At 40.9% G+C, this 15626-nt stretch overlaps 1 protein-coding gene across 3 annotated transcripts in view; it reads left to right on the forward strand.

Moving 5' to 3' along the window:
- PASK (PAS domain containing serine/threonine kinase) overlaps positions 1 to 15626 on the forward strand; it is a 514076-nt gene that overhangs the window by 405108 nt on the left and 93342 nt on the right. For all 3 annotated transcript variants that reach the window (XM_033957505.1, XM_033957503.1, XM_033957504.1), the window contains 3 exons: positions 4832 to 4957; positions 6838 to 6972; positions 10085 to 10284. In XM_033957505.1, the coding sequence (XP_033813396.1) occupies positions 4832 to 4957; positions 6838 to 6972; positions 10085 to 10284 (461 nt within the window). The remainder of the gene's footprint in view (positions 1 to 4831; positions 4958 to 6837; positions 6973 to 10084; positions 10285 to 15626) is intronic.

A 15626-nucleotide genomic window follows, 5' to 3' on the forward strand; every position in this document is an offset into this window, starting at 1 on the left:
GCATAAATCCAAACATCTAGGTCAGTCTGAAGGGACTAAAGGAAAGAAAATTAGCAGATAAGATCTAATATCTCCACTGTTTCTGATATGTAAAAATGGATACATGCAGTGTAAATTATATTTATTCATTTATTTATTTATTACATTTATAACTTGCGTACTATTAAGCGGCTTAAAAACATTTTTCACACACAAATTAAAAAAGAAAAGCAGCATCTCTCCACCACTGGCTGACAAAACAATCCAAAGAAAGTTCTTAATAAATTGAGAAAGCTTGCACAAACAAATATATTTTCAAATTTTTCTTAAACTGCTGCAAAATTGAACAACCTCATAATGTACTTGGAAGTGAATTCTACAATTGAGGTCCTATAACCGAAAAAGCACCATTAATAATAATAATAACTTTATTTTTATATACCGCCATAGTAAGACGACTTCTAGGCGGTTCACATCGAAAGAAGGCTGGACATTCAGCGAATTACAAATGTGTGAGGGGAATGTTGCAGAAGAAAAAGTAGGGGGGGGAGGGAATGTAAGCGGGCTTGAGAGGGGAGGGGATGTGAGAGGGGGGTTAGGATTGCCTGAGAGATTGTTTCGGATTTGTAGGGGGAAAAATGTGTAGAGCGAAGGTCGGTCTGTTTAGATGATGAATTTGTCAAACAGAGTTGTTTTGATAGATTTTCGGAATGCGTTGTAGGTCTGTTTGGTTTTATTTATATAGTCTCCCAGCCAGGATTGTTGTCTGTTGGCTTGGAACATGAAGGTTCTGTCAAGGAAGGATTTGTATTTGCAACCAGTGATTTTTGGATAGGCGAAGATGTTTTTGTTTCTGGTTGTTTCTGTGGGGTTGTGTAGAGTGAAGTGTGTTTGCAGGTAGGAAGGTGCTAGGCCCCAGATTTGTTTGAAGCAGATGCATGCAAATTTGAACTGTATTCGCGCTTCCATTGGTAGCCAATGCAGTTCTTTGTAGTATGGGCTAATGTCATTTTTCTCAGTAATAGTAGTATGTTGTATATGTCTCAAGTCAGGCACCACTACTTTCTTCTCATCATTAATTCTTAATGATTTTTTAGAGACATACATCTGGACCACTTGTTTATAATATGATAGTATTTCACAAAACAGGATTTTGAATAACAAACAACACTTTATTTGAAATTTTACAGGCAGCCAGTGTAATTTCTTCAAAACAGATCTAATATGTTGAAATCTACTTACACCACCAACTAACTTGGCTGTCTCGTTCTGGATGACTTGAAGTACTTGAAGTTTATTAGTTGATAGTCCAGTAAACAAAGCATTACAAAAGTCCAATCTAGACAAGACTTTGAACAACTACTTGAAAATCTGATGCTGTAAGGAGTTCCTTCAGTTTGCTGACTACCCTTAGATAATAAAAACACGACTTAATCACCAACGTAATTTGACTTTGAAATGATAGAGTTTTGTTAATTAAACATCCCAAATTTGTTATCATAGACTTTACCTCTAACAAACCAAAAGAAACCTTAAAAGGAAGTTCTGATGGTACAACCTCATATCTATGTATCATTATCACTTCAAATTTTTCAACATCTAATATAATAAAATGGTAGGACGCGCATGCACACTAAAAAAACATGTTCCCTGATCCCGTCGCGGTTTTTTTAGTGCGCATGCTCGGGTTTACGTCACCAAACTCGGCAACTTGGACAACAATCGCGCTTATGCTCAAGCCGCCGCCACGAATCCTCTCTCGAACCGCACCAGGATCGAGAGAGGAGCTGCGGCGGGGGCTTGAGCATAAGCGCCATTGTTTTCCCCCTACCTAGCTGCGAGGCTGCGGCGGCCTTCCTCACGGTTTCACGGTGCTTGGTCCGCCAAACAATTCCTGCCGTTGACCAAATTTGCCCCACCGTTCCTTCCCTTCCTCCATCAGGTACAGTTCAGCTCCGCCTATGTTAAAAGCAGCTGCTTTGAAATTGGAGCCCTGCCGCCACCGTAACACGTTCCCTCTGCTGCAGTCCCATATGTCAGAGAAGGGGCGGGACCAAGGCAGAGGGGAAAGTGCTACGGCAGTGGCAGGGCTCCGATTTCGACGCGGCTGCTTTTAACATTGGTGGAGCTGCACTGCACCTGATGGAGGGAGGGAAGGAAAGGTGGTTGTGCGCTGTTGAGCCCCTCTGCACGGGCCCAAACCAAAAAAGGAGCCAGGACTCTTCCCAACCCGGCGCCGCCAGACCCGACAAAACGGCCCTACACTCACAGACCCGCGAGCAGGGTTGCCATGGAAACCTAACCGGAATTACATGCAGTCGCGCAAGGATCAGTGAGAGGGGATTAGGAGCTAAAGAGAGATTGAAAAAAACAAACAAACAACAGTGCACAAGTAGAGAGAGACACACAGACAGTCACAGAAGGACAGGGGGCTAAAGACACAGATTGAAAAAATAACAAAACACAAAGGACAAGGAGAGAGAGAGACACAGACACTCACAGAAGGACAGGGGGCTAAAGAGACAGATTGAAAAAATAACAAAACACAGAGGACAAGGAGAGAGAGACACAGGAAAAAAAATGACAAACAGACATACAGCAGCCAAGGAGACAGACATACTTACATACAGCGTCCAAGTAGACAGACAGAGAGACAGCAAAAAAATACAAACAGCCAAGGAGACAAACAGAAAAAAATAAAAAATACAATGCCCAAGGATAAATTCAGGAAAAAAAAACCTTCCAGACATACAGTGGCCAAGGAGTTAGACTGAAAAAAAGGCATACAGACATACAGCAGCCAATGAGACAGACAGACTGACAGCGACCAAGTAGACAATCAGCAAAAAAACACAAACAAACACACAAAGCAAAAAAATAGAAACATACAGCGGCCAAGGAGACAGGCATGCAACAAATAGGAAAAATAAAAAAACTTTTAATAAATCAACCATACATGAAGAAGGAATAAAAAAAAAAAAAGGGAAAAGACACCTACAGGGAAATACAGGATCAAGAGCATACAGAGAAAACAGAAGTTTGCAGGAATCAGGAACATATAGAGAAAGGAGAGCAGAGACCCCTGCAAGAAGAGAAAAATAGCAAAGAGACTGGGGATGAGAAAGAGAGCAGAGATGCTTGCAGGGAGAAAAAGCTAAGCAGTAATGTTACAGCTTGAGAGTGCAGACTGAGGAAGAAAGCAGAGACAGCGCTACACAGGGAAATGGAGGGAGGAAAGAGACAGAAAAATACAGACAGACATAAATTCTAGCACCCGTTAATGTAACGGGCTTAACGACTAGTTCAATAATAATTTATCATACATAATCCAGTTATTAACAACAGCTTTATATTTAGACACTTTCTCCATAACATCATCATCTTTAGTCACAGGAAAAAAAGAACTGAATGTCATTGGCGTTCATACGGTAATTAATTTTTAAATGTTCGAATGCAATGGGGCCATAAAAAGAAGGGAGACAAAGCTGACCCTTGTGGCACACCCATCATCATCTTATAGTTACTAGAAGTCTTATCACCCACTTTGACTTGGAAAGACCTGCCATTCATAAATGGCTGAAATCACTGATAGGTTACACACTTTATGTCTAAATTTACTAATTTCTTTAACATTAGGTCTAAGTTCAGTGTCAAATGCTGATGACGCATCCAAAGATATTAGACAATAACTAGCATCTCCGTCAATTCCATGCCAAATTGCATCAATTGTTGACACTAGTAATGTTTCAACCCCATAACCCCTTTGAAATCCGTATTGACATGGGCTCAAGGCTCCAGATTGCTCTACAAACTCATCCATCTGTGACAAAACTGTCTTTTCAATCACCTTCCCCCCAAAAAAAAACCAGTGTTAAAATTATTCAAATTCTCACCATCCTTATTTCCCACTTTTAAAACTGGGGTAATAGTTGCAACTTTCAAACAATCAAAGACAGTTTCTTCTCTTAAAGAAGTATTGACATTACTAGTTAAAGAGTCTTTAACAAATTCAGTGGTTTTCTGTATAATCATAGAAGAACAAGGATCGTCAAATGCTTTAGTGAGATTCATATATTCTATTTATAACTCTGAAAAAGAAATTTTGGATCTTGAAAAACTATCAAAATCTTGTGAAACTGACATAGCCAGAGTGGGATTGATCTTTTCTGATTTATTCACTGTTATAAAGCCGTACATGGTTAAGCACCTGGTTATTTACTAGAACAATTTACATTTTTTGAGGTGGTTCGTCTACTAAGGATAACTTCCTTGTTTGTGTTCCCTCCAGTACGAGGACGTCTTTACAAGAAATTTTTGCTGCTAGTTGAGATTCGGAACTGTGTATTTTGTTTGCTTCTTCGATTTTCATATATGCATTTCCAAAAACTATTAAAGACAGATCTTTTTGTAAAATTCTTAGGAAAGCAAGGAAGATGATATTTCTCTTGTATTTTACTGTGATGTGCATTCTCTTGATGATGTATACTCATCGATCTGGAAGGTATTGCAGTCTAGAAATGTATTTTAATGTAATGTTTTTACCAAAACCATCTACTCCTCTTTATTTACTTTTATTTTTTATCATCGCGCAAATAATGAACCGTTTCAAATAATTCTTTAGATCCTTTGAAAGAATCTTGTATCTTATCTGAATAGAAGGATTTTTTAGTTAATTCACAAAATAACATATATTCATGTTTCTTAATCTGAAATGAGGCTAAATCCTCATCATCTGATGATCCATTTCTAATGGTAGTGCTCAAAAAGGGCATACCTTGGCAAAGGCAGTTTTGTTACAGCTAGTGCAATTGAGAGCCAAATCCCACTAGTCTGTCTCTGGGGTTTTTTTCAGGTTGTGGTGAAGTTTATCCTCAAAGAAAAGGTGCTGGATGATTGCTGGGTAGAGGACCCTGAGCTGGGAAAAATTACTCAAGAAATTGCAATTCTGACAAGGCTACAACATCCCAACATAATTAAGGTATGTAAAAGAAACCAAATGCCTATCCTAGGTGTCAGATTCAGGAGATGTAGTCACTGAACTCATCTTTCATTAAGAGTTGATTTTCTTTCTTTTACTTCAAGTACAATGTAGATTGTAAGTTCATTTGGTCAGGCCCATTTGATTACCTGATTATAACTCTCCTTGAACTTGGATGTGGAAAAAGTAATTATCTAAAATCCAAAGGTATATACAGGCAGTCCCCGAGTTAAGAATGGGTTCTGTTTTTTAAACCATTCCTAAGTTGAATTTGTATGTAACTCTGATCTTAGTATTCTTCCCACCTTCTTGAGGCCCCTCTTACATTCCTTTCCATCCATCCCACTGTTCCCTTTCCACCATCACATCCAGCATTACTTCCTCTCATTTCTCTCTTCCCCATGCATCTCTACCTCAATCCTCTACCACCACCATGTCAAATAATTCTCTCTCTCTCCCTCCCTATGCTCAACAATTCTCCGCTTTCTTCATCTCCCCATATGCACCATCTCTCTTTCCCTGTCACTCAGACACCCAAATCTCCCTTTCTCTTCCCTCCCCCACTTCAGCATTTATTTCCCTCACTCCCTTCATTCTTCCATCATATGCCTCATGCTCCCCTCCCTCCCTCCATTCGGTGTATCAAGTTCATACCCCTTCCTTCCTTCCGTCCTTTGTTCGAAGTTTGTGCTCCCATCCTCCCAAATCCCAACATGCCCCTCTCCCTCCCTCTCGAGTTCCAAAGCCCCCCTCTCCCTTCCTCCCTCCATTCTGTGCCCCAAGTATGTGCCTCCCTCCGATGGATGTTTACCTTCTTCTGGCCGGCTTTCTCCTCCTTCCAACCGCAGTTGTTTCTCAGCACAAAGCTGTGGGTGGTGGCTCCTATGTGTGTCCCGTGGCTGAGCCAGAGGCCTTCCTTCAGCCACAGGACATGCGTAGGAGATGCCATCTGTGGCTTTGTGCAGAGAAACGACTGCAGCTGGAAGAAGGAAGAACCGGCCTGAAGAAGGTAAACACCCGCCAGAGGGAGGTACGTACTTGGGGCACAGAATGGAGGGAGGGCGAGAGAGGGGTGCGTTGGAACTCAGGAGGGAGGGAGAGGGGTGCGTTGGAACTCAGGAGGGAGGGAGAGGGGTATGTTGGGACTCGGGAGGAAGGGGGAGGGGTGCGTTGGGACACCGAAGGTAGAACAGGACCCCTCCCCTGCTCGTAAGTACGAATCCAACGTAAAAGGACTGCTTGTTTAGCACTATAAAATTTGTAATAAAAGTTCATGAGGTTGCTGTTTTGTTTAAGTGCTGCTATATACGGTCTTACCTAGTTACTGTGACCTTGATATGAAACACCAAGTTCTAATTGTTATATTTGGATGTTATTAAAGAAACTTTTATTGATTTACAAGGTAATATTGAACCTGCGGTGATCAGCATTTGTTTTAAACACCAGCCAGCATAGGCAAAACAAATCTGGGTTTTCAGTGGCAGTACACAGATAGTGCTTGCCACTGAATATCCTAGTAGAACAATGAAGGGCCGGCATTATCTGGATAGCAGTGTTATTCAGCTGCTCTCCAAATAAGCTTTAAGGTACCTTTTTATATTTTAGGTTATCCAGATAATTATGTTAATAGCAGTGTTGAAAATCACCACTGTTGAGATAAATTGCCCCCAGACTACCCTGGTTTTATCTAGATAGGCAGTCTATAAAGATATTCAGTGGCACTATCCAGATAGTGTAACTTAATCTCTCTCTCAACAGCATTTATCCTAGTAGCAGTTGTTGCTACCTAAGTAAATATTTTTTAAACATCAAGCCCATAGTGTATAAAGTGATACTTCCATATAATTATTGTCAGTTCTACCTGTTTTCTTTTCCATTAGGTTTTGGATGTATTTGAGAACAAAAGTTTTTTCCAGCTAGTGATGGAGAAGCATGGCTCGGGGCTTGATCTCTTTGAGTTCATTGATCACCAGCCTATTTTGGGTGAACCCTTGGCAAGCTACATATACCGACAAGTAAGGAGAATTCCAATTAAATCTGGAAGGAGGGCTACAAATATATTACAGAAAGAGTCAAGGTCAACATCTTTTATATAGGCAGTGTAGACTACTAATTTACCTGTATGCAGACAATGGGGTACCCATAAAAATAGCATGGTAGCCCTAGAGGAGGTCATATTTCTATTGAGAGAAGTCTTTTTTTATATATGTAGTTTTCATTTACAGCACTCACAGTAATTAATCAAGCAGTATAAAGAATAAAAGGGATAGGACTTGAAATATTAAGTGACTTGCCTAGAGTCACAATGAGCTGCAGTGGGATTTGAATTCACAACCTCAAGGTGCTGAGGCAGCTGCTCGCTAACCATTACACCACTCTTTCACTCAACTACTACTACTACTACTATTACTGATCATTTCCGATAGGTGTATGTAGCTAACTCCACTCCACTGATTTGTACAAAAAAAGAAGCACAGGGATGACAAAACAGAGAAAAAGGCAATCCACTTTTAAAAAAGGAAAGAAGCATATTCACTGATCTTATAAAATCCTTGAGAAAATCAAAGGTATAGCAAGCCAATTACCATATATACTCAAATATAAGTCGATCCAAATATGTTGAGACCCCCATTCCCCTCCAAAAGGAGACAAAAAATAAAAAATTGTTGATTCGAATATAAGTCGGGCGGCTTAATATTCAAGTGCCCTGCCCTGCTCTGCCAGGATCTGCACCTAGCCCCCTCCCTGCCAGGCACTGCACCCAGCCCCCTTCCCTCTCTCTCCTGTCAGGCAATGCACCCAGCCCCCTTCCTGTAAGGCACTGCACCCAGCCCTCTTCCCTCCCAACCCCTGTCAGGCTCTGCACCCCTCCTTCTTTCCCTCCCTCCCACCCCAGTCAGGCTCTGCACCCAGTCCACCTCCCTCCCAGGCTCTGCACTCTGTCCCCCTCCCTGCCTTCATACATCCTCTGCCAATCCCTGGTTGTCCAGAGGTGCAGTGGGCAGAAGCGAGCTTTCTGCACTCCTGCCCCGCTGCTAACCCGGTCGGTGGTGGCTGCTGCGAGATCGGGTTTCTTCAGCCGCTGAGCGGCACCAAGCAGGAGCATGCTTTGGCACTCCTGCTCAGTGCTGAGCAGCTTCTTCACTGGCTCCCAAGAATTCTCGCCTGCGATATTGTTTTCTGTGCAGCAATACCATACTGTGCATTAGATTACTCAGCTTGGAATCAATCCTCTATAATAAAACCCTAAGCGAGCATGCGCACTTAGGAGGATGTGATCCCTGCCGCCGTGATGTTTGCCTCCATGCCGAATTCCATTTGAGGTGCTTGGGGCAGAAGGAGACAGAAGAAGGGAGAGTGTCAGGCAGCTCCAAGTCGAGGTACAGTTAAAATAAAAAGAAATAAACTATCCTGCCTAGGGAAAAATAACATGGCCAGGTCCCCACTAAACGAACAATCGCGATTCACTGACTGGCTGTCACCAGCTTGATTGAACTTTGGAACCGCCTCCCCCACCACTCCCCGAAACCACTGCAGACCACCACGAAAACTGGGTAAAAGGTAAAATAAAGGGAGAAGGGCTACTGCTGGACAGGGGGAGAAGGAAAATGGGTGCTGCTGGACAGAAGGGAAGGTAAAAGGAAGGGAGAAGGCCTACTGCTGGACAGGGGGAGCAGGGAAGAGGTGCTGCTGGACAGGGGGCAGGTAAAAGGAAGGAAGAAGGCCTACTGCTGGACAGGGGGAGCAGGGAAGAGATGCTGCTGGACAGGGGAGAGGTAAAACAAGGGAGAAGGGCTGCTTCTGGATGGGGAGCAGTGAAGGGTTGCTGCTGGACAGGTATTGATGGACAGTGGGAGCAGGGAAGAGGTGCTGATGGACGGGGGAGATAAAGCGAAGGGAGAAGGGCTACTGTTGGACAGGGGAATCAGGCAAGAGATGGTGATGGACAGCCGAGGAAAGAGAGAGAAAGAAAAACAGATAGTGGCCAAGGAGAGAGAGAGACAGAAAGAAAGAAATAAAGACAGACAGGAAGCGGCCAAGGAGAGAGAGAGAAAGAAAGAAAGACAGACAGACACACACATCTATTCTAGCACCCATTAATGTAACGGGCTTAAAGACTAGTCTGGAATATTATGCAAAAAAGGTAAATTTCAAAATATCAATGTCCTGGTCACAAAAGCAAAGTTTGAGGGGAATGATAGCCATTTTCTATATTTTTTTGGCATAGGCAATTAAGAAAGAACACTTATTACCCAGGAACAAAAAAAATAAAAATTGTTACATAGTGAAATTGCCCATCTATATAATAATAAATTATTAATAATAAATTTATTCTTGTATACCACCCAACCATGAAGTTCCAGGTGGTTAACAACAAAGAAGAAGTGTACAATCAGTGAAAGGTACATCAAGTTAATAAAAAATGAGTAGCAAGAAGAAAATTACATAGTTATTTAACAAACTTATCAAACAAGTGTGTTTTTAAAGTTTTCTAAAAACATTATAAGAATCTATTTGACAAAGAAGCAGACTTAACCAAGAGTTCAGTTTGCCTAGTCGAAAGGCAAATGTCCTATTTAAAAATTTCTTGTAGCGACAGTTCTTAACCGAAGGATACATAAACATTAACTTAGAGTTTTGTCTGTGTTTCATGTGTTACATTTGATGTGGTTTACTACATGTTCATGGAATATCATGTCCACCTTGATATATTACTCCCTGTATGTCTTGCTTTATAAAAAGATAGAAAAGTATCCCTCTCATAGTGGCTGAGAATCTGTGTAGTATGTTACAACTCAGTTAAAAAGGGTGTTCTCAGGCAGATGGATAAGTCAAGGGCGGGAAACTACATATATCATTTTTAAATCTGTGAGCAGTGTTTTGTCCCCATTTTGCCACATACAGAAAAAGCAAGTACAGGGTCTTTGTAGGCAGTTTTCATAGGAAAATTTCTTAATAGTGTTTCTTTTGGTATCTGTGGACTATATATAACTTTCAAAATACTCATGTTTTTTGTAGTCATGTGGTTACTAAAAATAGCTGATAGTAATAATGGTATCACAGCTGTGTCATGCAGTATAATGTCTTTCTTTGTTTACACATTTTGCTCTTGTTTGTGCTTTGCAGTTGGTTGCAGCAGTGGGATACTTACGTAGTAGAAACATCCTCCACAGAGACATCAAAGATGAAAATGTTATCATTGCTGAGGACTTCTCCATTAAATTGGTTGATTTTGGCTCAGCTGCTTACTTAGAGCTTGGCAAGCTCTTCTATACTTTCTGTGGGACCATAGAATACTGTGCACCAGAAGTGCTCCTGGGAAATCCGTAGGTACCAAAAGTGTGAGCCAATTATCATATATTGGGAAGAGTCTGATGGGATTTGTCAGTATAGAGATGGCACAATCCAAACAAAAACTAAGAGACAAAATAAAACAAAAAGAATTCAACAATAACTTGTATGTTCAAAATAAAGAATCCCTTATAAGAAAACCAAATTTGTTAGAACCTAATACAAAATTGGTGTAATACACTAGAAGGAATATAATTTATAAATAATATAAGTTCTTAATTTATAAATAATTTAAACATAGAGATGGCGGCAGAGAATGAAATTGAGTTGTTGATTAGTCCTTGTCAACATATCAGAGCTACTGAAGCCTGTCAGAAACAACCCTAACAACCTGTTATTTGGTTGAATAACCTGGCAAGTTAGAATCATAGCATACTGTTGAGAGTATGGCATATGAAACATAGTCTTGTTCATGCTTATGGCACAATTGCATTTAAATTTATCTGATTGTACTAGGGTGTGCCCCATTTAGTGTGCCTTCTAGAGGAATGCAAGGACAGAGTTTATGAATGGTCTGCTCCTTGAATTCTAAGCTAGTAGTATAACAAGTTTATGTTGTACATTGAGGCCCTCAAAAATAACACTAAACAACAAAGATTTTGCTTCTTCAAAACCTTTGGGTGTATCTTACAGATTTTTGGCTGCTGATTACAAAAATCACATTTAAAATTATATATCATGTACTGTTTTACCAAAAAAGTATATTTTTACAATTTCTTGTTATGCTTTCAGGCTAATGCAATTAATTCTTAGCCTAATTCTCAATATAAGCCTATTGCTCACATTATACCTTGCTGGATATAGTGTGGGCATGTCCAGGTGTACATTCAAAGCAGGTTGCTTAACGTCCATGGAAATGATGCAGTCTAGGCATGCTTATAAGTGCATGGGTTTCATGGATACTGCCTGAAAAGGCTATATAAAAGCAGTTTGCATACAGGGATAATCTTCATTATGTGTCTGTCAGTTCAGGTGTATTTTGATGCTTCAAGGCATAGTATTGTCTATAGAATTAACTTAATTAGTAAGCCAGTTAATTATTAATTGCTATAGGATGATTTGTGACAGCAGAAATGTCTCGCTGATGACACAACAGCTGTGATGCATTCTGCTATATTTGTGGTGAGTACATGCTTAAGCCTCAAAGACGCTCCATGACTCGACTTGTTAAGAAAGCATATGAGCTGTACTTCGGTTGCAAGATCGGTGATCAAGACAAACCATGGGCTCCTCACATTTGTTGTGCAAGATGTGCCGTTGATCTTAGAGCTTGGCTCAGAGGTACTCGGAAGTCAGTGCCATTTGCTGTCCCAATGATATGGGGAGAACAGAAGGGTCCTATTAAAGATTTCTTCATCAAATATTTGGAGACAAGAGTGGTTCCTGGGGATTGGAGAAGAGCAGATATGGCCCCTGTTCACAAAAGTGGTTGCAGAGATGAAGTGGGGAACTACAGGCCGGTGAGCCTCACTTTGGTTGTTGGAAAAATAATAGAAGGGTTGCTGAAAGAAAGGATAGTCAAATTCCTAGAATCTAATGGGTTATAGGATCCGAGGCAACATGATTTCACGAAAGGTAAATTCTGTCAAACGAACCTGATTGAATTTTTTGATTGGGTGACTAGAGAATTGGATCAAGTACTTATGCTATATGTAGTTTACTTAGATTTCAGCAAAGCCTTTGACATGGTTCCTCATAGGAGGCACTTGAACAAACTTGACAGGCTGAAGTTAGGACCCAAAGTAATGAACTGGATTAGAAACTGATTGACAGACAGATGCCAGAGGGTGGTCGTTAATGGGATTCGCTCGGAGGAAGGAAAGGTGAGTAGTGGATTCCCTCAGGGTTCATTGCTGGGGCCGTTCCTGTTCAATATGTTTGTGAGTGACATTGCTGAAGGGTTAGAAGGAAAGGTTTGGCTTTTTGCGGATGATACCAAGATTTGTAACAGAGTAGACACCGAAGAGGGAGTGAAAAATATGAAAAAGGATCTGCAAAAGTTAGAGGACTGGTCTAATATCTGGCAACTAAAATTCAATGCAAAAAAATGCAGAGTAATGCATTTGTAGATTAGTAATTGGAAGGAGCTTTATGTGCTGGGAGGTGAGAGACTGATATGCACAGATGGGGAGAGACGACCTTGGGGTGATAGTGTCTGAAAATCTAAAGGCAAAGAATCAGTGTGACAAGGCAGTGGCTGTTTAGAGAGAGGCATAACCAGTAGAAGAATGAAGGTGTTGATGCCCCTGTACAGGTCGTTGGTGAGAACATAAGAATAGCCATACTGGGTCAGACCAATGGTCCATCAAGCCCAGTAGCCTGTTCTCACGGTGGCCAATCCAGGTCCCTAGTAGCTGGTCAAAACCCAAGGTGTAGCAATATTCCATATTACCAATACAGGGTAAGCAGTGGCTTCCCCCTTGTCTTTCTCAATAACAGGCTATGGACTTTTCCTCCAGGAACTTGTCCAAACCTTTTTTAAAACCAGCTACGTTATCTTCTCTTACCACATCCTCTGGCAATGCATTCCAGAGATTAACTATTCTCCTATTGGATTTAAAAGTATTTCCCTGTGACTTCATCGAGTGTCCCCTAGTCTTCATAATTTTTGACGGAGTGAAAAATCGATCCACTTGTACCCGTTCTACTCAACTCAGGATTTTGTAGACTTCAATCATATCTCCCCTCAGCCGTCTCTTTTCCAAGCTGAAGAGCCTTAACTGTTTCAGTCTTTCCTCATACGAGAGGCGTTCCATCCCCTTTACCATCTTGGTCGCTCTTCTTTGAACCTTTTCTAGGGCCACTATATCTTTCTTGAGATAAGGAGACCAGAATTGAACGCAGTACTCCAAATGAGGTTGCAACATGGAGCGATACAGGGACATTATTACATTCTTAGTCTTGTTAACCATCCCTTTTTTAATAATTTCCACCATCCTGTTTGCTTTTTTGGCTGCCACCACACATTGGGTAGAAAGTTTCATCATATTGTCTACAATGATACCCAGATCCTTTTCTTGGGCGCTAACCCCCAAGGTGGACCCTAGCATCCGGAAACTGTGATTCAGGTTATTCTTCCCAACGTGCATCACTTTGCATTTGTCCACATTAAATTTCATCTGCCATTTGGATGCCCAGTCTTCCAATTTCTTAAGGTCCGCCTGCAATTTTTCACAATCCTCATGCATTTTAACAGTTTAGTGTCATCTGCAAATTTAATCACCTCACTTATCATTCCAATTTCCAGATCATTTATAAATAAGTTAAATAGCAGCGGTCCAAGTACAGACCCCTGCGGCACTCCACTGTTTACTCTCCTCCATTGAGAAAAATGACCATTTAACCCTACCCTCTGTTTTCTATCCGATAACCAATAACTAATCCACAACTGAACTTTACCACCTATCCCATGACTCTTTAATTTTTTCAGGAGCCTCTTGTGAGGAACTTTATCAAAAGCTTTCTGAAAATCTAGATACAATTTATCAACCGGCTTACCTTTATCCACATGTTTATTTAAACCTTCAAAGAAGTCAAACAAATTTGTGAGGCAAGATCTCCCTCGGTTGAACCCATGCTGACTCAGTCTTATTAAATCATGTTTGTCTACATGCTCCATTGTCCGTACTGGTCTCCTTATCTCAAAAAGGATATTGCGGCACTAGAGAAGATTCAAAGAAGAGCAACCAAGATGAAAAGGGGATAGAACTCTTCTCGTATGAGGAAAGACTAAAGAGGTTAAGGCTATTCAGCTTGGAAAAGAGATGGCTGAGGGACAATATTATTGAAGTCTAAAAAATCCTGAGTGGATTAGAATGGATACAAGTGGATTGATTTTTACTGTGTTAAGATTTACAAGGACTGGGGGATAGAGAATGACACAGGGAAAAAATCTTTCCCTGTCACTGCCCCGTCCCCGTCCCACCTCCCTGTCCCCTTCACCGCCATCCCCTTCACCACCCCGTCACTGTCACTGCCATCCCATTCACGTTCCCGTCCCCACAGCATCCATACAAGCCTCAAACAGGTATGATTTTATATACTTATCTTTATTAATGTTTAAAGGAAACATTCTTTACAACTTAACTATATAAAAACAACACATTTTTAATTGTCCTTATTTTTTAACACGTGGATGAACAACAAATTATGCACAATCTATGGATTCAGCCTAGTTCTTTATTCCATAGTCCTTCCAACAATAGAGAATACCTTCTCTAAAGATGTGCTGGTAGCTGGAATGCACAGTATCCCTCGTGCGACTTTTGCTAATTTTGGCCAGCTTTCATGCTTATTTCTCCAAAATCTTAAAACATCAGTAGAACAAAGATAGCTATCAACCTCATTAACAGCAGCCTTCTGAGGTGATAATGTTTCAAAAAAGTCACTCAGGAAACAAACGGTTGCATCTATTTTCCTTCTTTTGGAGAGACCTGGCCCTGGGAGTTCTTCCACAGTGGTGATTTCTGGAAGTGTGGAATGTTGGTCCAGATTTGAAGTAGAGGGGGGCTTCCATTTCAACCTCTTGGTACAACCTCTTTAAAGATATAATTGCCTGTGTTTTTGCATCTTCTGGGAAGATAACTGGATTATTTTTCAGACATGGGTGCAACAGGGAAGCAATGCTGTGTAATGGATAAACCGGGAAATAAGTGTTGATTAACTATTCAAAATGTTTCAATAATTGATGAATCTGTTGCAGTAACAGTCAGATGTTTGAACAACTGAGCACGTGTTGGAAGGACATTGCAGAAGGTAGGTGTATTATCAGCAGACAAGGCAGTTGTTGCCGCATCAAAGTTGCGCAAAACACAAATTGTGTCATCTAATAGTGCTTCATTCAAATCCAAAAGCAGCCTATGCAGTTTTTTATCCCTATACTCATTGGCCAGTTCTTTAAGATGTGGTAGGTTTTGAGATACTGATTCTAGCATTTTATAGATACTGTTCCATCTTGTTGGAACAGCCTGTTTAAGGCTAGTCTCTAGCTTGTGATGCATTCTTGAATGCTTGACATGTGCAACGGTGTCTTTGGCAAGATTTATCAGCACACTTACATCGGCAATCGGAGAATCAAAGTTGTCATTGTGCTTCAGTCCATGAACCAACACAAGATTCAAATTGTGGCCTGCGCATGATAGCAACTGTTGATCTTTGAAGGCAGCCTTAACATTAGCTCCATTGTCAGTGATATAGACATTGTTCTGACAATAAGCCCCAAACTCTTCCAAGATTTCCTTGACAGTTGATCAAATATTAGCTGCAGTGTGCTTATGAAGCAGAGTTCTGGTGGCAAGAATTCTTGCGTGAAGATGAA

Source organism: Geotrypetes seraphini, chromosome 9 (genome assembly GCF_902459505.1).
Source record: "Geotrypetes seraphini chromosome 9, aGeoSer1.1, whole genome shotgun sequence".
NCBI classification, from domain to species: Eukaryota; Metazoa; Chordata; class Amphibia; order Gymnophiona; family Dermophiidae; genus Geotrypetes; species Geotrypetes seraphini.